Source organism: Microtus pennsylvanicus, chromosome 1 (assembly GCF_037038515.1).
Source record: "Microtus pennsylvanicus isolate mMicPen1 chromosome 1, mMicPen1.hap1, whole genome shotgun sequence".
Lineage (NCBI taxonomy): Eukaryota > Metazoa > Chordata > Mammalia > Rodentia > Cricetidae > Microtus > Microtus pennsylvanicus.
In genome coordinates, this window is record NC_134579.1 from 1,251,958 (window position 1) to 1,278,844 (window position 26,887).

Below are 26,887 nucleotides of genomic sequence, written 5' to 3' on the forward strand. Positions count from 1 at the left end.
CTATACAAAATATTCAACACTATCCACCTACAGATGGCAGTTCTAAACATGGGAGAGAGAGTAAGGTTGTATTGACAGGCAGTCAAACATGAATAAAGTCAACATATAACAGAAGAATAAAAAAAAAAACAACTACCAGTGTCATAACATAAAATAGTAGATTAGGAGTGCAAGATGGAAATTTCCAATGTTTCAGACAGAAAGTCATGCCCTAGTTAACTTTGTCATCTTGACATAGCCTAGAGTCATCTCTAAGAACACCTCATCTGAGGAATTTTTTTAGTTCACCTTGTCCTTTGAGGATTATTTTGACTGTTAATTGGCAAAGGAAGATCCAGCTTACTATGAATGGAACCATTCTCTGTAATGTGATCCTGAGCCATTTAAGGAAGTTGACTAAGCATGGACACGGGAGTAAGGCAGCAAACAACACTACTCCACGGTTTTTGCTTAAAAGTGAAAAAGCTAACAAGTTCACTCAATGAACCTAACAAGTTGAAAGAAATCCATTCCTTCCCTGAGTTTCTTGGCCATGGTAACTTCAATGCACCAGGATATTAGGACAAGCCACATATAGTTTCCAGAATAAGTATGCAGGAGAATCAAGTGAAGTGAATATAAGGACAAAGATGTTTCCAATGCAAGTGGAAATGAGGATCTTTCATAAATTTTCCTGATATAGTTACTTTAAGAGGCAGAAGGCAAATTGAACACATGGGCATATGTATCATAAATCTAAATATAATAATTAATTCAACATGAATAGTAGACCCAACCAAATATTTGCATTATTGAAGAGAAAAATGAACTAGAAGCACTCTAATGATACAATTTCAATATATTATATTCACATTCAGAAAGAAAATAAATAACAGTTGACACAAAGGATTTATATACTGCCCAAATCACAAACCCCATTGCACCAAACAAGGTTGGTTTGCCTTTGAATTTGTGGCCATAGGTAATTGTCCAGCTTTCCAATGGATAAGACCTAAACCAAGTACATGTAAGCAAGAATAATTGAACATAGTGGGTTATAAAGATAAGGAAAAGAAGAAAGGAAGGAAGGAATGAAGAAAAGAAGAAAGAGAAAATGATAATATTAAGTTGGTTGTAGAGCATTTAGGGAAGTTAGGGAAATGTATAGTCCATTTGGAGAATGTGGTAGTATTCTACTATATTTATGTATCAAATTCTCAAAGAATGAAATATAATGAATTTTAAAAAGAGATGGTTTAAATGTAGGAAAACCTAAAAATTAGATATAATCATCATTTTCCTATGGCTTAAATAATTCTGAATTTAACATTTCAGCACCTATTCATCATCCTAAAGGGTAAACTTTCATCTGTAATATCTTGCTTATATTTCTCCAAAGATATTAAAACTAAAAATGGCATTACATTTCTATTTTAGTGGTATATTATTATTTTCACTTCTTAAAATGTATAAACACTACACAATTCTTAAATAATAGGAAACAAATAATTTAAAATTCTGCATACATTCATTAAAGTGACTTTAAAATTTAATCTGAATATCTTGCTGCTAAAGAGAGAGGTGGGGGAGGAGGGGAAATATGTACAAATTCAAAAATGCCCTTCTTTAAAGTCAATGATCAAGGAAACCCAAGTTTGTCTGCTGGTTAGTCACAAAGAATCAATTATGAATTTTCATCTGGACTCTCTCTCAAGTGACAAATTTCATATTTCTCTAACAATATGTCTTACTTTGGTTAAAGAAAATGCAGGAGTTTTACTTATCTGTTCTTAATTTCTTCAAGACAAGTTTCGGCTTGGGAAAATTTGCAATACCTCAAAGTAGGTCAGAATTTGGATACCAAGGATCTGTCATAGTTTTGAAAAGGAAACATTTCTTTTGAAGGAATAGTCCTTTGAAGAGGGACTATGATGAGGGGAACTTTTCCCTCTTACCCAAGACACCTTTACTAGTGCAGGATGTTGCACATTTACTAATGTTTAAAAGTTTAAAATAGAGACAACAAGATTAAAAACAGAATTTTCTAAAAGAAAATGTGTAGACTTACTAGTACATGCCATAGAAGGTGGGTCTTTTTCTGCCCTGAAATAACCCTTTTCACACTGACAGACGGACGTTGCTTCCACGTAGGTTGAGCTGTGTGGAGGGCATTTGGAACATTTTGTGTTCCCAGCAAATGCTTTATAGAACCCTGGTCTGCAAGCTGTGTAGAAAGGAAAAACAATTTCTTTTTAGCTATTATCACCAACGTCCTTCTGTTTTTTCACGTTATAAATCAAACATACATTGTATCTCAGAATTCAATTTCACACATGCACAGAAAAGTCAACATAAATGCTAATATTGATAAATAAAATTAACTATTCACTTATTAGAACAATTACAATGTTAAAAAATTAGCTAAGCTAATTTGGAAAGAACACATCCTCATGCAAATGTGTCCACAACCATTTTCACATCCACACACAATACTGGGTAGTATATATATGAGGATACCCATACTTAGCCATAAAAGAGATGGTTTTGTGTATTTTGGAGAGATAGTATTGAATAATATTAAGGCACACAGTTCAAAATGCATCTCCAATTCATTTACCCTCAGACTTGGAATATTTTAAGACTTAAATTTTTGACTAAAGCATATCTTAATGGGAGTGGTTAAGTATTCTATTGTCTATAATAAAACTGTATTGTTTTTGAAGGTTTAACTTTATAATATTTTTGGTAAATGATTGAGTAATTCACAGTAATAAAATTCTTAATGCTAAATGGTAAATCTGCTAAAGCAAGTCTCTAATCCTGGCTCATAGGGGTTAACACAAGAGGACTGAAAATTCAAGGCCTATCTAGGCTAGAGATGTAGTTCAAGGGCAAACTTGGCAATTGAGAAAAAACCTAGTCTTCAAGTGAAAATGACAACAAAAAAAGGTTGGTTGTAGCTCATGATCAACAATGTGCATGCTTCTTGGCATGTGTGAAACCTTCTAGTCAGTCCTTAGGAACACACACACATCTCATATCACTGTCAGTTTCAACAGGAAGCACATACCAGCAGCAGTCCATTCTCTGAAATGCTTACAGACTAGTGTTATACACATAACCGGTTAAGAATACCTGGCAGTGCACAAATAACATATAATTTATTTGCTGGCACTTTCATAAATAAAATATTCTTGGAAAAGAATGTGGTTTTTCTCCTTGATCTATAGCATTGCTATAAAATCTCAGATTATACACATTCATCTAAGTATTTATATTTTATAAGATAAATAACTGCTTAATTAATTTTACAACTTAAAATAATTTGATATAGAAGACAATTTTGATCATTTCAAAATTATTTTTAAAATTAACCCTATTTAGAAGTTAATTTTTTATCTATTAAAATTTAAAATCTGAAAAGGTCAATTTATATAGAAATACCTATGTAATTGAGGTTTTTGTATTTTGAGTATTCACACTTTATCTTAAATATCATTTTAAAGGCACAGAGAAATAATTTGCTTTACAAAGTTTATCATCCATTCATATTTTATAAATACCATTTAGAATATAAAGGTAGACTTTTTTTAACTTAACGTACGTCTGGTAAGAGATTCTTATCTTTTATTTTCTTTGGTAACTAAAATTTACACAACAACGACTCTTCTAGAAGGTCAATGTGCTACTACGCCTCTAAAATGGTCACACAAAATTGCTCTCACCAAAGTGCCTTTTTCACCTGCTATCCCACAGCCTGATACCTTTATGCTCACTGTCTCTGTGTAGCCAGGCTTCTTTAAATGTTGCCTTCTCATTGAGGGCCTCCTGGATCCCTCTTGTAAATTGTAAGCCCTGCTTTACCATGCCATGGAATTCCACACTGCTATCCTTTGCCTCTAAGTGATTTAACAACATCTGACATTTGGCACATTTAGTTTTAAAAATCATCTCCCATTAGACTGCGTGCTTTATCAAGCAGAGATTTCTGTCTGTTTCATTGGCTAAAGTTTATCTCCAGGGCCTAAAAATCAGCTAGGCATGTTTAGATCCCCAAGGAGTATTTGATACCTGAAGAATGACTTTTCGGGGGACTTCTTTATTTCTATACAATCCCCAGGTTCTATTTGTTTATTTGTTTGTTGTCTACTGCAAGCCTTTCTCTGGGTTGGCAAATCTCTTTTCTTATTATAAAACCATGACCCATTCATTGAACTAACTCCTAATTATTTTTGCCATCTCATAGATCCAGTTCCCTACTGCCATTTCAACACATTTCCTATGGTAAATATTTACTTTGTGTTGGTGGGTTTCACAAGAGCAGGTTGGCACATTACCTGTCACTAGTAGGTGCTTAAATCTACACCCTCAATTGAACCGACAGTGAGAGCCTGCTATTTTAATTAATTTTCTGCTGAGGGCCATGTGTGGCTACTAAGTGCATGCTGTGTTCAAGACATTACTTATCATAGGCTTAAAGTGTTTTTATTTTTCCTTTTAGAAGTACTACATGATAAGTAAGATGAACAGGTTATTTTAAAATATATTTACCATTGCTCTAAGATAGCAAAATGAACCATTGAGTGCGGGTGGGGAGAAAAGGAGTAAAATTGAGGCCTTAAATCTATTTCAGTTGGTAGATTGTTTTCACTATCATATGTGAAACTCTGGTTTCCATGCATGGTACTATGTAAACCAGTCATATGCCAATATATGTCTGTAATCTCAGTATTTAGGACATGGTGACAAAAGGATCAGAAATTCCAGATTGTTCTTTGTGACACAGCAAGTCCAGGCTGTCATACATAAGACTCTCAAAATAAGATTACGGGGCAAAAGTTGGGAGCATGGGGGTTGGGATAGAGGTGGGGGTGAAGGTGGGGGAAGGGAAGGGGGGAGAGAAGGGAAAGACTGAGGAGAGCTTGGGGGAGTGGGAGGGTGGAGAAGGAGGAAGATATAAGAGCAGGGAAGAAGATATCTACATTAAGGGAGTCATTTTAGGGGTGGCAAGAGACTTGGCCCTAGAGGGGATCCCAGGTGTCCACGGGGATGTCCCCAGCTAGGTCCTTGGGCAGCAGAGGAGAGGGTTCCTGAACTGTCCTTGCCCCACTATCACACCTATGATTATCTCGAATATCACCATAGAATCTTCGTCAGGCGACGGATGGAGATAGAGACAGAGACCCTCATCAGAACAACGGACTGAGCTCCCAAGGTCCAGTTAAAGAGCAGAAGGAGGGGGAGAAGATGAGCAAGGAAGTCAGGACCGCGAGGGGTTGGTCCGCCCACTGAAACAGTGTGTCTGTTTCAATGGGAGCTCACCAAATCCAGCTGGACCAGGACTAAATGAGCATGTGATTAAACTGGACTCTCTGAATGAGGCTGACAATGGAGGCTGACCGAGAAGCCATTGATAGAGGCACTGCATGTACCCTAGTCTATTTGGCTGCACAACTTCCTAGGCCTGGATGTAGGGGGGAGGGGGGCTTGGACTTCCCTCAGGGCAGGGTTCCCTGCCCTCTCTTAAGGAGGGAGAGGGAGGGAAGATGGTGAGCGAGGGGGGGGGGGGGCGGGGGGAATAGGAGGAGGAGAGGAAGTGTAAATTTTTGAAAGGAAAAATAAAAATAAATAAAAATAAAAAGTTAAGATAATAAAGTAGAACATAACAAAATAAACAAAAATAAGGTAATAAAAATTTTCATTTGAAATTAATGTTCACATCGATTTTGATCATCTGTCTCTTTAGGTACATGCATATGTCCCTCTTCACTATGGGATGTGTATGTTATACACATGTGTGTGTGTGTGTGTGTTTGTATATATACCTAATCTTGGTAGTAATGAAAATGAAAAAATGCTATTCTAGGCACTTAGCTTTCCTCCATAGCATACACTGAAGTTACAAAGAGAACATAGCTTCAGGTTGTGTCATAAATGATCCAAACTGTGTTATCTGTCAACTGAAGGTTTGGTGATAGTCACAGGACAGATGAGCACCACCTTGATGCTATTTACTGTTGTCAGTATATTTCAATTATATACTTAGTTTTCACAAATTCTCTAAAAAATTAAACAAGATAATGAATAATAAATTCACAAGCACTTGCTATAATATTACTGTAATTGCAAAAACAGAAGGAATGGTCTGTATCTATTCAGTTAGTGGTTTATGTTTTGGTTGTAGTTCTGTTTGAAGTAAAAATAACAGACTTATACATTGAGAACTCTGTAACTGATTTCTTATAACATATGGTTTTTTGCTTTACCTATAAAATCCTGTTTTACTATTTATACAGTGTGTATTCCTTGTTTCTAATGAACAAAATAAGCAGAACATATTGACGATTGCCTGCAGCCCAGGCACGAATATCTTCCTGCATATGTCAATACTCTATGAAATATTGTTGGAAAGCTAAAATTTTTTAATGTGATTTTATCTGTTCTTTTGCTTGCCTTTTAGAGAATAAGCTTTTTAGATATGAGCCTATAGTTTAAATTCTCATTGCTTTCAACTATTATAGCCACTGTAGCTTCTATCCAGAACCATACAGATCTGTTTTTAAAATCTACATCTGGATCTCATGCATTGATCTCAGAATGCTTGCCTCTGTGTTCTGACAGCTCAAATTTTATCCCAAGTCACTGCAATTGATACAACTGTAGTGCCGTGCTTTGTACAGCAGAAAATGGAAAATGACTTCCGTGTGCCCAGGTCTGGCCCCTAGTCTGACTGTACAAACAAAAGTTAGGAAGAATATTTTGATCATTTTAATGATCATTTAAACATATGATACATTTGATTTAAGCTCCATGTGTAGAAGTCCAGAAATATTATATATATATATATATATATATATATATATATATATATATATATATATTAATGTATTAAATGAATTTTCCTCACAGGTATGATTTAGATTACAAGTTTATATAAACCTGAATAACTTAACAATAAAATAAATGATCTTCATCCTTTCTTAAAATATTAGAACTCATTTCTGAATTTCAGAAATGCCAAAGTAGTATCGTGTCTCTTACTTCAATATGGTTATACAGCTTGTAAAATTGTAAAAAGAAAACTAAGGAATAAAAAATAAATAAAAAACTTAAGAGTACATAAATATAAATATTTTTTCTTCACAAATAATCTGTAAATGATAAAGGGAAATTCTTAAACTTATAGGTATTAACTTGTAAATAGTACTATCATGCATTCTTAAAAGATTAATCTAACCTTCTGGCAGGGCCATTATAAAGACAAGAGAAACACACACACACACACACACACACACTGTTATGAACTGCTGAGATTGCTGGTAGTTAGTGTTATTATGTAATCGGGAGAACGCGAGGAAAAACTGAGAAACCAATAAACAATCACACACCTGTGATTCTAACATCCAATGTAATGATAAGGGGAGGAGACAAAAAATCCCCAAGAGCCTGTCGACCAGTTAGCCCGTTAGCTTGACACGTTATGACTGAACAAGTTAGACGGTTATTAACATTGAGTTATTAATAACTATTGACATAGAACATCCCCCTCGCTTTCACTACCTACCCCCACTACACTCATCTGAATAAACTGTACATGTGGGCATGAAGACCACACCATGGACAGATATTAGCACAAACTTGTTCATCCTATTTGGAAGTAGAAATTAGAATTCCTAATGCTGAGAATATAAAATTGTCCCTACCTCTAGAAGTTGATCACATATCTGTCTCTGCTTACAGACAGTGAGGGCAATGCGACCAGCTGCCTTGTTCCTTTGTTGCCATGACTTCCATCCCATGATAGTCTTGCACTCAAACTCTCAGTCCCAATCAATCCTTCCTACTTTAAATTGCTTTTGTTGGATATTTGTTTTTCACAACAATGAGAAAAAGAAACTAAGATATTCTATATTTGTTTCACTTGTCCAGAGCTGAACATGCAGGTGCAGAGGTAAAAAGTGGAGTGAACGTTAGAAAGCCGCAGCTTTCTAGGTGCAGGATTATAAGGAAGGAAGACTGGAGTTCAGAATATTCCTGGGGGAAGTATCAGTAGGAAGGGCTGAGAAAAGAAGTTCCAGGATTCTTTTTTACTAACTGCTGGGCTTAACTTTTCACCTGTATATAGGTGGACCTAATTCTTCTTAGCATGTCTAAGAGCAAGAATTTGAGGCAAAAAGATCTTAGTACCTCAGTCAGTAACTAGGTTTTCAAAAAAAGAAAAGAAATACAGAGTCCTTAGTTCCTCCTTAATTACATAGCTAAATAGCAAGTTTGAATCTTTGTCTTGAAAGATGGTGGCAAAAAAAGGAGGAATATTCATTCCTTTTCTTTTTGATCTACCTTTCCACTTCTGGTAGATATTTATGGCTTTTCCATAGTTATAATAAAACATAAGTTATATTAGAAAATAAAATTTGTTAGATTTAAAAGAGGATATCAACCCTGAAATCATATACTGACTTCTCTCATTCATACTATTTAATTGAAAACCTTACAAGACAAAATGGGAAGTTACCGAAACAGATACTGAGCTACCCAAACAAGTTGCTACTAATAACCACAATGTATACAACTTGTTTAACTATTCCAATAGAAATTAATCCCCCCCCCCCCCACACACACACAAGAATTTACTTGTCGAATGCATGGACTTGTGTTAAGCTTTTTTTTTTATTTTAAAATCACTTGCAATTCCAGTAGCATTTTCTTTGGACCATGTTTTCTCATTTGTAAAAACAGACACTACTTCCAAAGGTCAGCTCCTTCTCTATATTCACATACAAAAGCCTCAACTGTGTGTTGGCATTAGCATTCACAGATGGCAGCTTTGCATGGCAATAAAGTCACTCAGGGTGGTGTCCTCACTGTATTAGTGCGCTCAGGAGTAATGGGACCAGAGCTGCCTACTCACTCATGTGAGAGGATAAAATGAGGAGATGGCCATGTGCAGGCTTTAACAGAGCTCAGACAAGGCACCTTATCTTCTAGCACCTAATATTATTTCTTCTGAGCATCTAGGGCTCCAAGAAAGCCATTACTATTGTTGGTTAAGTCATCTGATATTACATTTTGATATTACAGCACAAACAAGAAAAAAATAAGAAAATAGGAACAATAGTTAGTAAATGTCTTTGGAGTAGCTGTAAAGATTTTAAATGTGGTATGAGAAAATAACCAATCGCATAACTGTTTTTAAGTAATGTGTTTTACAAAGCTGCCCTTGAAAATATAATTTTCAAACCCCACTGTATTAAAAATGTATGGAAACTCTTCATAAGGATTTTTCCATTATCTTTTCTTCAATGTTTACAACTGTAGCAGAAGTGAGTCTATATGACTTCCCATTCAGTTCATAAAAGTAGATAGTGAATCTACCTGGTCCTCTTGAATGCTTTTAAAAACTAGTCATCCTGATAGGACAGAGTGGAAGCCCCTAGGGAGAGGACAATGCAGGGATGAGCTTAGACTTCAGCTGCACTTCCAGATACTTATTTGCTATTCACACATTGGACTCTGGAGTGTGGACCCTTTAGTCTTGAGCGTGAACCAGAGGTGAGTACTACTTGGGGCAGAGAAGAGCCATTGTGCATCCCTGCCAAAATTATAGGTCTATGGACAAAAATATATGGTTGGTGCTCTTCTACACTGTTGCTATTGGTGTGGATCTTTAAAAAGCACCTGAAATATCTGTCAAATTTACTCAAAGTCACATGTTAAGAGAGTTAGGCACTTTAGAAATAAAGTTATCTCAACCTGTAATCTGAATCTTCTACCTAAGGCACACCAGATTTTTGTTTGTTTGTTTGCTTGTTTGTTATTTGGTTTTTTTAAACAGGGTTTCCCTGTAGCTTTAGAGCCTGTCCTGGAACTAGCTCTGGTAGACCAGGCTGGCCTTGAACTCACAGATTTCTGTGCACCAGTGGTTTAATGTGTATGGAAAATTTTGCATATTGTGTTTTTCAGGGACAGACTGATTGAACTGTACATGTTTTATTGCATAATAAATCAATTAATTTTTCCTGATCAGTTTCCCTTCCCCCCACTTCTCCCAGACCCCTGCTCATCCCCCATCCACTCATTCTCCCTTCCCTTCAGAAAAGGGCAGGCCTCCCATGTATATCAGCCAGACATGGCATATCAAGTTGCAGTGAGACTAGACATCACCTCTCCTATTAAAGCTGGACAAGGCTATCCAGAAGAAGGAAAGGGTCCCAAGAGCAAGCAACATAGTAAGAGACAGCCCCTGCTCCCTCTGCCAGGAGTCCCACAAGACAACAAAGCCACAGAACAGCAACACATGTGTAGAGGACCCAGGTCAGTCCCATGCAAGTTCTATGACTGACAGTTCAGTCTCTCCCAGCATCCATGAGCCCAGATGTTTTGCTGTAGTGTCCTTAGCCCCTTTGGCTCCCATGATCCTTCCTCCTCCTCTTACAAATGATTCCCCATGGTCCACCTAATGTTTGGCAATAGGTCTCTGCATTTGGTTCTGTCAGTTTCTAGGTGAGTCCTCTCTATGGAAAACTGGGCTATGCAAAGATATTGCGAGTAGCAGAATATCATTAGGAATCATTTCATTAACACTTTTTTTCCAGTCATGTTTGATTTCTTCCTAGGTCACTGGGCTGTCCAGCCCTTGGTTCTTGATCTTCCAGGCATGATTGGGGTAAGCCTCCACTCTGAGTAAAGGTCTCAAGCTGGACCAGTCACTGGTTGGTCACCCTCATAATTTCTGTGCCAGCTTTGTCCCAGCGTATTCTGAAGGCAAGGGAAATTGAAGGCAAGAGATAAAGTGGCTGTGTTGAGGCTCCAATTCCTCTTCAGAAATCTTAGCTGGTTATAGGAGATGGCCATTAAAGGACAATTAATAATGATATTTAAGTTTTAATAATTTTTATAATAAATACACTTTTCTGGAATTTATTTTGCAGGTAAGGTTTTGTCTTTTAGGTTTCTACTCTCTTTATCATAATTTTTGGTACTAAGTAAAACTAATATAGATTTATGCAGATTATTAAAATTTTAACTGTATTCTTCAATTTAATTAAGTTATTTTGTGCACTTATTTTCAAGAAAGACATTTTATCACCAAATTTGGAATTGCAGAGCAGATTGATCATGGAATGGATTCTATGGATTCTCTAAACAATTTACAAAATCCTCTCAACACTGCTCCAAGTGTCACATACTCTGTCACTTTAGGGAAGCTTGATGCTCTATCTTTTGCTGGTTTAACAACAAGTTTAAAACCTATTATTCAATCTGACATGAATTTTAGACATTTATGTTAGAAAATATGCAGAGCACTGCTATAAGTAATATTTAATTATACACTTTAATTTTTAACAGAGTGGATGTTTTAGATGGCATTACTAAGCATACTGAAAATAAATAGAAAAACCACTCTCAATTATCCTCTTAGTTCACAATGTTTATATTTAAATATGCTATTCTATTTAAGTCTTAACAAATTTATGGATGTGAGTATTAGAATCTCCATTTTGTGAATTGAAGGTCCTAACAGATGTTCAAGTTCACAGAGATTTGTATGAATAAGCCACGGAGTTATAAAGAGTAACATATGTACAAGCTTGCTATTAGCATTCTAAAGAACTTACAGCAACCTTGATTGTTGTCAGGGTTTCTGTCTTGCCTGGTTCTCACAGTTTTTAAGTCCCAAATAATCACACAGAAGTCTACATTAGTTATAAAACAGATTGACCCATTCACTCGGGCTCCTTATTAACTTTTATAACTTATATTAAAACATTTATTCTTGTCTATGTTAGCCACATGGCTTGGTACCTTTTTCAGTGGGGCAGTTACATCTTGCTTCTTCTGTGGCCGGGTCATGACTACAGAGGAATGGGTTTCCTCCTTCCCAGAATTTTTCTGTTCTTATTTCTCCACCTCTACTTCCTGTCTTGTTGTCCTGCCTATTCTTCCTGCCTGGCTACTGGCCAATCAGTGTTTATTTAAAATATAATTGACAGAATACAGAGTATTCTATGGCTACAGCCAGTACCTCTGCCAGGAGGCTAGAACCTCAGAAAGCTAAAAAGTGGGCTGGATCCAGCCATCAAAGCCATGTCTTTAATCCTACCCATACTGCTTAGCAAATTAAAAACTGACATGGTCAGAAAAAGCAAGATATACAGTAAAGAGAGATTCAAAGAACTCATCTTTTGAAAAAAAACTTCTAAATGTTTTACAGTGTGTTAAAAAATATATGCAGGCTTGGGAGAAAAAAAGACAGTAGTTGGGTGTGGTAGCATACAACTTTAATCCCAGCACTTGGGGAGCAGAGGCAGGCAGATCTCTGTGAGTTCAAGGACAGTCTGGTCTATAGAGGGAATTTCAGGACAGCCAAAGATACACAGAGAACCTGTCTCAAAAGCCAAAAATTAAAAATAAAAGAAATAGAGGTTAAAAATAAGCCATGTAAAAATAGAAAATTGACAGAGAGTCTGGATTCTGTATATTATTGTGTTTTCTTTGAATTTTTTGACTGTGAAGGAGCTAAATACAGAAAGATATTTCATTGTATGGGCTGCTAAGCTAAACCAGCATGTATATTATAAAGTTATCATGACTTCAGAATTTGGGTCTAAGGACATGTTGCTTTGGAAAAGAGGTTCTTCTTTTGTTTTCACAGAAGATGAGAACCTGTGGATTGCCTCCAGGCAAATATGGCTTCATGGACCAAGGCCTCCTGAAAGGTTTTCATGAACAGCCTCAAAAAATTCCTTCACCCAAAGTGGCATTAAAGACAAGATTAACAGCGACACCGACCAGCTGGAAGCAGTATGGACAGTTCTATGCCCATATTCCCAAACATTGTCTATAAATGTTTGTTTACATTTAAAGGGGGATATGATATAGATATGAATAATTTGCATTGGTATGGATGTTGCCTTATTGATACAAATTTAAGGTCAATTTTGTTATATATATATATATATATATATATATATATATATATATATATGTATTCTGATCTTGATTAAGGTATTGTGATTGTATAGCTCATTACAGCACCCACATGGCATCTCACAACCATTTGTAACTCCAGTTTCAGGGGCTCCATCACCCTCTTCTGACCTCCATGGGCACCGAGCATGAAAGGGATGAACAGACAAACATGCAGGCAAAACACTATACACATAAACTCTTTTTTAAATTCTATTGGGACTATGGACTATATTTCCTTTATCCCTTCTTCTTCTGTTGGACACCTAGGTTGGTTGTCTCAGTTATTGTGAATCATGCTGCTGTAAACTGCTGTTGATGTTTCTTCAGAACTGCCAGCCTCCCAATAATGACACAGAGCCTTGTTAATTATGTAAGCTTTGCTGATAGCTTTGGCTTATTTCTAACCAACTCTTATAACTTAAATTAACCCATTTCCATTAATTTAGTTTCTCCCTCATGGCCTTATTACCTCATCTCCCTAGTGCCCATCCTGCTTGCTCTGCATCTCCTGGCATCTCCCTTTTCTTCCCAGTGTTTGCTCTGCCTGGAAATCCTGTATAGCTATTGGCTGTTTAGCTTTTTATTAAACCAATCAGAGTGAAACATAAAAAAATGTAATATATAATTAAGAAATATAGGTTTATAGATAGTAATCTACAATTGTCAAGTTTGTAGTCATGTTAGATTATCTAGATGTACATAGATATATTTCAGACAGGCATTCTTCAAAAGAAAGAGTCGAAAGAGTCTGCATGACATTCTGCAGGATACAGAAGAAAGTGTACAGTTGTCTTTGAAATTTCTTGCTTCATGAAAAAGTCTGCTGCATACTATGGGCCTATAAACTGAAGATGGATGCCCCAATGCTACAGAAAAACTATCCAGTGACTATCCAGGAAGTGAGATGTCTCTGTCAATTCTAGAATTTTGGAAATTGCTTACAATGCACTTCCTGTTTACTTAGGTAATATTATATCTTTCTGGAGTCTTTGATGGAGTTGAAGAATAAATAATAATAATTAGCTTTGCTTAGTTATGATAAAAGATAACATAGCTATAAATATTATAACTATAATCCTTGCTTAATACCTGTTTTGTTATAATTTTACTATGTTAAAGTTAAAGCCTTCCTTTTTGTTTAAACAGAAAAGGGGAAATGGTGTAGGAGTTCCTTCTGTTTATGTGTTGCTTTCACTGGTTAATGAATAAGGAAACTGCCTTCGCAGCTTGATAGGGCAGAACTTAGGTAGGTGGGGAGACAGAACTGAATTCTGGGAGGAAGAAAGCAGAGTAAGAGAGCCATCCTGGAGCTGCCACAGACAGACATGCCAAATCTTTCCTGGTAGGCCACAGACTTGTGGTGGTTTACAGATTAATCGAAATGGGTTAAATCAAGATGTGAGAATTAGCCAATAAGAGGTTAGAGATAATGGGCCAAGCAGTGTTTAAATTAATATAGTTTCTGTGCCGTAATTTCAGGTGTAAGCTAGCCGGGCGGCTGGGACAAACAAGCAGCCCTCACCCTGCAACACTTGATGTACATTTTACTGAAATATTGTAAAAACATAGACTTCAGCTACAACAGAATCATCCATTCAGTTCAGTATAATATCTGTATTGTGTATTGATCCAGCATGGTTTGGCTGTGAGATAGTCTCATATCACAAGGCCACATTCAAGGGTAAAATGCCATGTGCTGCAACAGCAGACAGACAAGATTGAGAATGTCCAATGTGTTGCTTGCAGTAGCTTTGTATGGCTCTGTAATCAGTAGAAGCCAGAGGTGCTGATCATGCCGATATGATGTATTTGATCAGAATATGCTCTCTCAGTTTGGCTCACAAACATCCCATCACAGAACCTTTCTCTATACAATGTTGACTTCAGCCTGGACATCTCATGACTTAGACAAATCATTTTTAAGCTGATTTTTAGAAAATTCAATTTTCATGCTAAGCAGGTCTATCCTGTAGAGTGAGCTATAGATTTCATAAACCTGTAAATGTTCTATTTGGAAAAATGGCAAATGTAGACATAGTTTTCTTGCACAGAACTCTCAATATATATTATAATTAGAAGACATACACTCATGAAACCTTGTTTAGATAGTTTATACATATATATATATATATATATGAATAAATATTTTAAACCTAGTACAGGAGATCTTAATAGGCATCTTAAAAAAAAACTCCTAAACCACTAATTATATCTTTTTACGTATTTGCATGTTCAATTTCCTTAATTTGGAACAGTCTCTTGTATGTGTAGTAAATGGGTTATTGGGCCAAAGGGGTAGCTTGCATTATCAGACCATATTGTTTGTCTCTCCTCTCTTCTAAGTGCGTAATCCAAATGTTTTCATTTTTCAGAAACTTGCTTTCTTTATTTTAAGAAACATTTCATGGTTTAAAGTAACACTTTGAGATAGAATCTCACCATGTTTCCCTTGGTGGCCAACTTACTGAAATCCTCCTGCCTGTGCCTCCTAAAGACTGGAATTATATGTATGGCCCATCACATCTGTCTATTTGAGTATTTTTCATGGAGTTAGGTTCATTTCCACATCAGCCTGTGGGGCATTGTGAGAACTATCTGTCTTTATTGATGTGACAGTGTCTCAGTTGCTAGCTTCAAATGGAACCCGTAATTGAGGGTCGCACTGATTCTCTTGCTTCTACCAGTATATGCTGTGGTTACAGAAGTGCACCATCATGTCTAGCTGAAATAGAACTTCATACTAAAGTTTCTTCTTCTGAGATAATGCTTAGAATATATAGTAGGTGTTCAGTAAATATTTGCTAAATTAATAACTAAATAAAATTAGTGTTCTTTATAGGGTATTGACTTAAAAAAGTAAAAATATTAAATATTCTGTTAGTCTTGCTAAATTACATTCTTCTGCGATGTCTTTAAAGGAAAAGAACATTTGCACAAATTACATGAAATTAGCATAAGAGTTAGTCTAACAATCACCAAGAGATACTGCATCCAAGAACTATTTTTAAAAGTATTTGTAATCTATATTTTTATGTGGGAAACTGCAATTTTAGAATATCAGTCTCAAATAGCCCCCTAATGAATGTATTCACCTCCCAGGCTTGCTGTACATTTCTACATGGATATATTTAAATTTTCTCTTATACATTTTAATTGGCTAATTAATATAACAATCATACTGTTTCAAGAGCTATTTAATTTATATGGAATTTTCAGATACAATCATTTCTATTATTCTATAATGGAATAATTTTGCAAATGTATAATAAACCATAGTTACTATTAACTCATAAAGTATGTGAAAGAACTTGTTTGAGATCCATTCTCTAAGAAGAGAAGAAATATAAACTTCAAGTTAAACAATTATAGTAGATCTACAGGTAGCTCATAAATATTGTGAAAATAAGTGCCCGAGAAGTTTCAAGAAGAAACACATTAATATGAAGAAAAGTTGCTCAAATTGGCTTTTAAGAATAATTGTATATCCTTCTACTGAATGCTTTAATATAAAATGAGACTGGCAGGAATTAGTAAAATGTGTGCTGAAATGGAAATGAGTTTATGTTTCTTGGCACAGAGAAGCCAACATGGATAATATAAAAAGCTAACGGTAGAAACAAGAGCCATGCAAAATCACTAATAAGAATATGGTTTTCAGAATTCCATTACACTAAATATTCATATATCTATATCTAAATAATTATATGCATTATATGTAATCGTAGGCAAATAAAAACAATTCTTCATGATTTTTACAAACATCCTTACAGTTAAAAAATAATCCTTACCATTATTTTCTTATCCTTTCTTTTTTTTTCCATCCCTCCCTATCTATTTATAGTGACCTCTCCTACCAACTAAAATCCCATGCTTTGTATCACATTTCCTCCTTAACATCACTTGTATCCTAATATTACCATCAGTTGTTCTCTCTACCTCTTATCTTCATATTTCCTTTCTATTTCCTGGTCTCTCTAGTCATTCCAGGTAACAAACTAACATATGATAATTTGGAGTGAGGAAACAGAGAGTTATCATTCAGAGTTTGTCTTATATGGACTCACTCAATATAGTTTTTCTAGGTCCATCCCTTTGCCTACAAATTTTTCTTTATAGCTAAATGGTATTCTATTGTATATGTATGCCACATTTCCATTATTTGATGTAACAACTGAAGGACATTTTTTATATTTTCTAACTATTGGGTACAGAGTGGCAATGAATATGACCTTGTAAGTAATGTGGGATGTCCTCTGTCTATGTGCTCCTTTTATTGGTTAATGAATAAAGAAGCTTCTTTGACCTGTGGTAGGGCAGAATAGAGAGAGGGAGGAAAACTAAACTGAATGCTGGGAAAAAATAGGTGGAGTCAGTAAGTGGCCATGTAGCCACCACCCTAGGAGACATATGCTCTAGAACTTTGCTAGTAAACCATGAGCCTCATGGTGAAACATAAAATAAAGGAAATGTGTTGGTTTAAATTGTAAGAGCCAGCTAGAGAATATGCTTAAACTATTGGCCAAGCAGTGTTTCAATTAATATAGTTTCTGTGTGGTTATTTTGGTTCTGGGCAACTGGGAAAGAACGAGTGGCCTCCGTCAACATGTAAGTACCTGAGGAGTGGTATGCAAAGTCCTTTGTGTTTATGCAAAGGAGTGGTATAGTAGGGCCATTTGATAGAGTCACATTTATATTTTTGAAAGGCACACTGATTTCCAGAATGACTGCTCCAGTCTATAACTCCACCAACTGTGAGTGAAGTTTCCATTTCTCCTCATCCCTTTCAGCATTGTTGCCATTTGTTTTGGTGATCTTAATCATTCTGTTTGGGGTAAAGTGAAATATTAAAGTTGTTTTGATTTGCATTTCCCTAATCATTACTATGATAAACATTTTTGAGTAATTTTTGGACAGTTTTCTTTCTTCCTTTGAGTACTTTCTGTTTGATGTATAGCCAAAGCCACCAGAGCTAAAAATGTTTCTTCAAAGAGCTGTAGACTATATTCTAATATATTCTAATAAAAAATAAATTACCAGGCATAAGAAATATCTTTCAAGTTTTTGTCATAGGAGTCCATGAGATACCCAAAGCAGTGCAGAATATTACTGTTGCCCTTAGTTGCTGCCCAGAGTTTGAAGTCAAAGGACTGTTACTAAAGATGCTGTATTCTTCAGACATGGGACTTGGAAGATTTGAGTTGGATTTGGACCCAAAAGCCTACTCCCTGGGTACTTGATTTCATAGAACCAGAACATATTATGCAAGTTGCCAGAGGAGGGAAACAAGTAATAGTGAACTCTAAGAATCACAACAATGTCTAGAATGGCTTCTTAGTAGCAACCCATAGCTACTGGGTTGGATTTAGTCTGCTCAGCAGGAGGGGAATCATGCCTGGTACTAGAATATGAGCCAACACCCTGAGGCAATGAAGTCATGGAACTTGGAGGAGAACCGGTAATCATCATTTTACTAAACCAGTATAATTCTTAACTACATTCCAAACACTTGTCCTTATACCAATAGATACTAGCTGTAACGCTTGCCTCTCTTCAAAGAAGCTTTTCTTTGAGCAGAGAACTTTATGGAAAACTGTAACTGGTCAAAATTCAGGGGACCACTGATTGTGAGGTGTTCAGCGTGGAGAGATACAATACATCTGGTAAAGAATGGAAGCTCAAGGAACATCATGTGAGGGTGGGAAATGTAAACGCCAAGGGAGCAGGAACTCTGCTATAGTCTACCAACATGACAGGGATTTCTTTCTATTTTTATTAATTTTTGAGACAGGGTCTCTTGTTGTAACAGCTCTTGCTGTCCTGGAACTTGTTTCATAAATCAGGCTGGCCTCAAACTCACCCTTACCCATATTCCCCACTTACTTACTATTTTAGTGAGGTGACATTCCATTATTCACTTCAGGCTGACTTTGGTTCTGATCTTCTCACCTTTGTTTTTCTAAGGTCCAAGATCACAGGCAAGTGTCCTCATACTGAGCCACCATTATTTCTGAATTCAATCTTCCAATGTTTTCTTTTCTGTCTGACCCTGGCTACTTTATATATGCTATTGACATTATAGTCAGGGTGGAATTTTGAATATATAAGTGAGCGATTTGAAGGGACGGGGAATCTAGTGAGCATTTTGTCTCTAGAGTATTTCCTTCACAGTGTATATCCGCAAATGGCTTACATCACATATAGAATTAAAACCAACCTTTTTGCACAACCTGATGGCCAGTTTTGTAAGCTATGGTCTGTGCTTGCTCATCTAACTCCTGGTAGATTTTGTTTCAGCAGCATTAGCCCTTTCGTTCCTTCTGCATGGTCCTACATGGAACTTATGAGTTATCTCGTAGCCAGCCTCTCTGTTACATAACATGCTCTAAGTTTCAGTACACTATTAATGGATTTATGTGATAAGAACATGTTATATGAAAATATATCTTACATTTTATGGGACTTGAACTTTTGCTGACCCTTACAGGTTTTATTTACCATTATTATAGGTAAATAATATACCTTGAGATCACTTAAAACTTAGCCTGCTATCTTTCCGTATACTCAGCCTTTTTGTTTAAACTACTTTTAAGAGAGCAATGTAACAATGGCCTCTTACTTGTTTTCAAGTACCCATGTAATCAACCTTTGTAGCCTGAGTTATGCAAGTATTTACACTTAAACTATTTACTCTATCATGCCCCTAAGTCAGAGGAGAGAGAGAGAGAGAGAGAGAGAGAGAGAGAGAGAGAGAGAGAGAGAGAGAGAGAGAGAGTTATGGTAATCATTTGTGCTGAAAACAGCCAACAGGTTGAAAGCAGCCAAATATCTGCCAGGAATGTTGAAGACAACATAGAAAAATAGTTTGCTGATGCTATATTTGCAGTACTGAATGCCTTGGGTCAGTTGGAGTAAATAAATTCATCCCTTATAGAACTCTATAAAAGCTTTGCCATAAGAGAGGGAGAGCTGTCCCTGACTCCCACCAGCTGCAATACTTGGGAGAGCAGACTCTGCATCTTGCCAGAGAGGTACAATAGAGCCAACCGTGTTAGATCAGGTGTGAGTGAGTCAGCCCAAAGTCGTGAGCATAGGAGAGCACCCCCATTTTTCATCTGTCTGACAGTGGCCTGGGCAAGGGAGAGGTGTTTGTAAAGTATTTCTCACTACTTCCAAATGAAATGCTTTCTGTGCTGTTCAACAAAAATGAGCAAAATTCTTTGTTAGGGGAATACATACATATATACACAACAGGGACAGATATATACAACAGATAAACTACAGACAAGCCAGCAACCACAAGCTACAGAGAGGTGGAAGATGTGGGGAGAAGTTCAAATTTTGGTTTGTTGTTGGTCAAATTCACCCTACGGGAAGTGATTGCTTTTTTCTTTTAATGCAAGATCAATGCATTTGGACGCCTCTGAAGTTATCTTTGATGTGTTTAACTGACATTTGGTGCTCATGTATGGCCATATGAAAAATGTTTAATGCATTTAATCAACACACATTTAGGCCATTTCAATTTTATTTTTCTTTTTGTTATTCTCAACAGAAAATATTTTATCCCAGATATCTTTAGCACTGAGAACACTTTTAGGTTTTTCAGTAAATATTGGTTGAATGAGTGAATATGAGTTCTATCACTCACATATGTTTATTTATTTTATAGCTCAGTTATCAATAAATTACTAATACTATTTTAATAACAAAATTATAACTTAGTAAACTTTTATGAATATATGCTCAAATTTACCCTATCAGATCTTAAGCCTTAAACATCTACAAAGTGTTAAGAAGTCAATCAATTTTATGTGTTACTAAAGTAAGCCCTAATCAATTAATTTTAATAAAGTCTCTGTGGTTCTGCTATATAAAGATGATCTTTCTTCCTGCTTGTATTTTAAAATCTTATTTCAGAAAGAGTTATATAGAAATCTACCTGAGGACAAATATCTGTTTATACACGGTCTTTGCAAATTTTCATTACTTCCTAAACCTTTGTTTTTTCCATCCTTCTATTATTTCCTTAAGTCCCCTGCTTGTATGGAATCCTTAGGTGTGAAACAGCATCATTATCAAGTTTGATTTTGCGTGTCCATTATGGTGCCTAGTACCTTACCAAAAACAGCCATTAAAAATTATGAGCTAGTGATGTAGATTCTGGTCCTTATGTGCCTGTGTGCTGGCACTATCTCTAGCACTGAGGAATTTATGTGTTTTCTGAGCTTTGGAGGGTTCAGGGACTAAGTGTTGCTGCATATAACAGTACTCTCTTAATTAAGGTTGGAGACTAGATTAGTTTTCCCCAGTGCATTTTATTGCAGCACAACCAGAACACCGAGGCAGTGCGAGTTGTTAGAAGATGCCGGAAGTTTAATTACAGTATCTTATAGGGGATGGAATTCTGTTTCTTTACAATGTAAACAAAAAGCAAAAAATGGTCACTAAATGAACAAAAATAATGTAATATTTGCTCTCCAGTTTTCTTTCAAGGTGAATTTCCTACCTAATAATATTATTTTAGTCATGTTTTCTTTAATAGATCAATAATGGCTGTGTTTCATTACACTAATATGAATCAGTCAACCTGTGTAAGTTGCATAGAACCCAGATTAAGGGAGTGGGGTTTGCTAAAAGTTGTTAATACATTTTAGTCTTTTGATAACTTCCAATTTCTGTGCATAATCTATAACTATGAAGAGAACTAAATCTTTAATGAATAATTTAAGTCTGAAGAAGCAAACAGAAAAATAGTAAGCAGAAGACCAACAAAATGTCTTGACATTGTCACTCAGATATTTTTGTGTCTAATAGTACACTTCTATAATGATTTCTTTTAAGAGATGCTTAATTTAAGACACACTAACCTTCTAAGTATTTTGCTTGCTAATTTATCAGAGGAAATTAAATTTCCACTTAATTATGTAAATTCTGTTTTAATATATAGGACACATTGGTGTTAAAATGTAGTACAATGAGTAGTTACCCAGGTTTCCAGCATACATATCTGAGTGCAAAAATAATTAGTGATAAAAGAGGCAATGGATTTTCAGGATAGCAGGGAGAGGTATATGGGCGGTTTGGGAACGTGGAAAGGGAAGGAATAGAGACAAATTTTAATCTCAAATATAAAATAAAATTGAAGAACTACAGTAAACTGTCTCATGGATAAATTAGATTTTGTTTCATTTGATTATTAAAAGAGAAAAATCACAGACTGAGTAATTGGGTGTTTTCCTCTCATTCCTCAAATGCAGAGTGGTTATAGTTTTTGTGTAATTTCCGAACTCAATCACCCTTAGGCTTAAGTGAGTACATCTTAAACCAACTATTATGTATAAGCCTTATTATAAAATAAAATGCATCAGACTTTATATATGTCCCTTTCTACCTCCAGCAGTCACAGAGTTGTGCCTACACTGGCATTATATTCGATTATACGTGAATTTCTGTTATTATATTACAGGCTCCCAAGTTGCAGAGGGGAAGCCATATTAATTTTGTAACCCTTTACACCTTACATATGCCACCAACTGGGTTTGCTGAGCACTGGTAAGTGTGCAGCAAATATATATTGAATTAAATGGAATGAAATGCCTGAGGACTCATACTAAGAGTCAGGGCAATGGAGATTGACTTTCAGGGTATAACTAAGCAGTGCAGGTAAAAATGCTGAGTGTGCAAGCGTACATGACTGGAGGGTACGCATATAAAGAGGCTGCCAGATTGAAATCACCACAGGAAAAGGATATTTAATTTATTGATCATTTAATATGTATCAAGTATGCTGTGAAACATCATACGTGTTCCATCTTATTCAATCAATCACAGTAAATTTATGAGGCAGAAAGGTTCCTTCTTACAATGTACGTTAAAAGCCTGAGGCTCTATGGTATCATGTTTGATGGTAAGACCTCACGGATTCTGCACTTTGACTAAGTTGGTTTTGTCAATTAATACCTCCGTATAGCACATACCTGAGAAGGAGCCTGGAGGGCAAGTAGGAAATGTTTCTCCAAATGAGAAGTGTAAATACATATCAAACTGTCGTGATTCTTCTTCTGATTAAAATAAGTCCTAGCCAGGCAAGGCTTTCAGTGGTGGGACTGGGTTATATTCGGTTTAGCTGTTGGCCCACGAGTTCCCATTGAGATCTCTAAATAAGCCAGTGATGCTAAGAAACAGGTCGCCTTCTGAGTGCCCCATTGCTGAGGACAACCGCCACTCAGCTTATTGAATGTAGAGGTGGAGTTTATTCTGGCACGAAGACTTCTCTCCTATGTTCTAGTTTCTTTAGCTCAACAAGGTACTTGACATGCTATGGAAAGGAAAACCTGGACTTCAACACAGCCACAAAACCCTAGACCTACAATCTGTCCTTTCAGCAAGATGAGCTGGGGCAATGGTAGTGCAGAACTTGTGGGAGTTTCCCACTCCTATGAGAGGAATTCCATGACTGAAGCTGCATGGATGGCCGATAGGATTGTGCATATTAGGAGCAACAACGCTAAGTCAAGTCAGGGCTAATCAAATTTCAGTGCACCTCAAACACTCTCACCATCAATGGAGAGAGCTCTGCTCAAGGAAGAAATTCTGAACTCTTTAAAAAAAATGAGAAATTCTAAGAATCTACATGATATTTATTAGTACTTTTTTATGTTGAAAACAGAGCTGCTTCAGTTGTCAGAAATTTCAGTTTCTGAATAAGTTAAATGCTTTTAGACAAAATTTGAAATGCAGAAGTGTCCCTGGGAGACTTTTATGCTTCATTTTGATCAAAACCTAGCAATAATGCGTCTCCTCATTGGCAAATATACAAAGACCACAATGAAAGGACCTTTTGTAGAATTAGAGGGAGAGAAATGTTGTGTATACAACATTTATCCAAAGTAGGATTCACCTTTCTAAAGAGCTATAGTCCTATTTTTCATGTTACCCATTTGTAGTGCAAAGTGGCAAGACAATATTCAAAACATTTCCAAATAATTAAAATTCTGTTTGAATAGTGTGGTAGCTAGTTTTATGTCAACTTGACACAAGTTAGAGTCACTGATGAGAAGGGCATCTCAGTGGAGAAAACGCCTCAAGAAGATTATGCTGTAGGAGACGTGGTAGGACATTTTCCTCATTAGTAATTGATGTGGGAGGTCTCCAAGGCCTCTTCATCAGCTCTAGCCTTCAAGTTTTTAGATCTGGTTGAGTTCCTGTCCTAACTTCATTCAGTAATGGACTATGAATGTGGAGGCATAACTCAAATAAACTCGTTCCTTCCCAGGTTATGTTTGGTCTTGGTGTTTCATCATAGCAACAGTAACTCCAACTAAGACAGAATGTCTAAAAATACTATAATAGGCTTTTCATTAATCTCAGTTGTATTATCTTTTGAAAATAACAGTATTATTTTGACACAGTTCTTGCCTGACCTCCTCCTTGAACTGTATTAACAAAACAATTAGTTTCTTTGTGATGGCCTCAGCCTCCCTCACCAATCCTTTGTGTGTGTGTTCACATTTTTTTAACTATTTATTTATTGTTGAGCATCTAGGCTGGTTCAATATCTTGACTCCTGTGAATTATCAATAATAAATATGTATGCTCTAGGTTCTCAATATTATGCTGACTTTGATTTCCATGGATGTTTACCCACTGATGGTTTAGCTGGATAAAATGGTTGTGATGTTAAGTTCCTCCATAGTGATCTCCATGGTAGCAGCACCACCAGCAGAGGATGGTGACTAAGAATTTCTCTTTCCTTATATTCTTAATGAATATTTGAAGTCATTTGTTTTCTTTTCTTTGTTTTTATATTCATTTTCAGTTAGATTGTTTGTCTTATGTTAAATATCAGACATTTTACTTGTTCTTAACATTCACATTATAAATTTTATTGCATATATCGACAGGTACACAAAACAAGAAGGTTTTTCCTTTTCTTGACATTTGTTTTTTTTTTTTTTTATGGTAGCCATTCTGAGAAGAGTGAGGTGGAATCTCTGTACCATTTTAAATTATATTTTTTCCATACTATGTTTCTTAAACACTTTGAGCAAAGGTTGGGAGTATTTTTATATTTATGGTCTTTACTTGTATGCTAGCATCATAGAGCAACAACAAAGTCTGAAAGCACAGATAATATTTCATATCTGTACAAGTTGTCCTTCATAATGCTGCATTCATGTTCCTTTATGTTTTCCCTTATCATTCTCTGCAAATGAGATTGGGCAATGTCTTGGTGTCAAATAACCATTATCATGGAAAACCTGTTAGTAGTCAGGTCTCATAACATTTTTTTTATAAAAGTAATGTAAAATTTATGAAAATAATGTATATTCAAAATGTTATTTCAAATCAGGAAAATGGGTAGATAAAATGTCACTAACCCTGTTTCTTAACATCAGTAGATTCTATAGGAGCCAAGGTTTACGAGTTAATATATAGTATTCCATATTGTTTTCTATGAGTTTATAAACATTTATGTCACAATTTAGAAGCATTTAGTCTTATGCTCAATTATTTCAGCTACAGGTTGGGTGGATAACATTTTATACATTGTTTTCCAATCTTTCCTTTTACTTTTTAGAGATTTTTCATTGTCATTGATAAAACTTATGGTATAAATTAACTACCATTATATAAATTATTCTAATTTTACACCTTTTAAAATATTGTCTTTTGTTATTTTTTGTTTGTACATGTATGCTGAGTATGTATGTGTCTACAAAAGACCAAAGATGGTGTTGGGTCCCCAGGGGCTGGTGTTGTGGGACTAATGAACCATCCAATTTGAGTACTAGAAACCAAACTCAAGAACTCTGGTAAAACAGGAAACACTCTACTTATATGAGCCATCTCCCCTACTTTACTCTCTTGTATTGAAGAGATATTTTAAACATGTAGCAAATATGACACATGCCATATGTAATAACAAAACATTTTCATGGTTTAGGAGATTGACATATTTCTTATATCTTCATCCAAATGAAATGGTAATGGTGACATTTTCCTCCCTTCTCATATGTCTGTTGTCAAATGCCATCTCCAGGTTAATTTCTGTCCTGCTTATATTGTTTTTAAAACTGTTTTGTGTTTAAGCATTAATATGATCTGGAAAATGTAGTTTACTCTTTACATATTTGAAGAAAGTAGTATTTACCCCACAATGTTTCCCCAATTATCCCTGCAGACATGTATAGATGTAGTTTGTTCATTATAACTGATGTTTATCATTCTATTATGTGGAAATGGTGAAATCTGATCTCCTTCTGATGTTTTGAATTTTTTAAACTTAATCTTACGTTCTTAAGGTTAGATTTCTAATTAACAACCTAGAGTCAGATATTGGGGTTCAACATGAAGTTCAGAAGAGCAAAACAGCCAGCCACTGGCTTAGTTCTACCTCAGTACAAAATGTTGATAATGCTTCCAGTTATTGTCAGAATGAGACTGTGTCTAAGAGCAGTCTCCTCTCATCTTCATCTTATATTCTTATTTACTTCTGGGATTAAAAGTGTACACCACTACTGCCTTGTTTCTAGGGCAAACTAATGTAGCTCCTGGGATTAAGTGTGTCACCACTATCTGGTCTGTAGGCTGTCCAGGGCAGTTGTTTTACTCTCTGAGCTTCGAAGCAAGCTTCATTTATTAAAATACAAATGAAATATCACTACAGAATTCCATGATAAGCCATTGCACACATGCCATTAGCTTCACATGTGGAAAGTTCTTTTGAAGAATATAGAATTCTGATTGTGCCTGAAATAAGTGTGCTAATTTTGAGAGCATTTCTTCAAAATTGATTACAAAAATTAGTAATTTTAGCAACAGTGGGGAGGTGATCTTTTTTCTCTGATTGTTAAACATGTTAGCATTATAAATACTTTTTTAATATTAATTAGGTACACTGGGTATAGTTGAAAAATTGTTTCTAATCATTTAG

General features: G+C 35.7%; 1 protein-coding gene across 3 annotated transcripts in view; it reads right to left on the reverse strand.

Annotated features, from left to right (window-relative positions):
- Positions 1-26,887, reverse strand: part of Epha6 (EPH receptor A6) — an 895,033-nt gene that overhangs the window by 523,399 nt on the left and 344,747 nt on the right. For all 3 annotated transcript variants that reach the window (XM_075950396.1, XM_075950493.1, XM_075950569.1), the window contains one exon: positions 2,048-2,203. In XM_075950396.1, the coding sequence (XP_075806511.1) occupies positions 2,048-2,203 (156 nt within the window). The remainder of the gene's footprint in view (positions 1-2,047; positions 2,204-26,887) is intronic.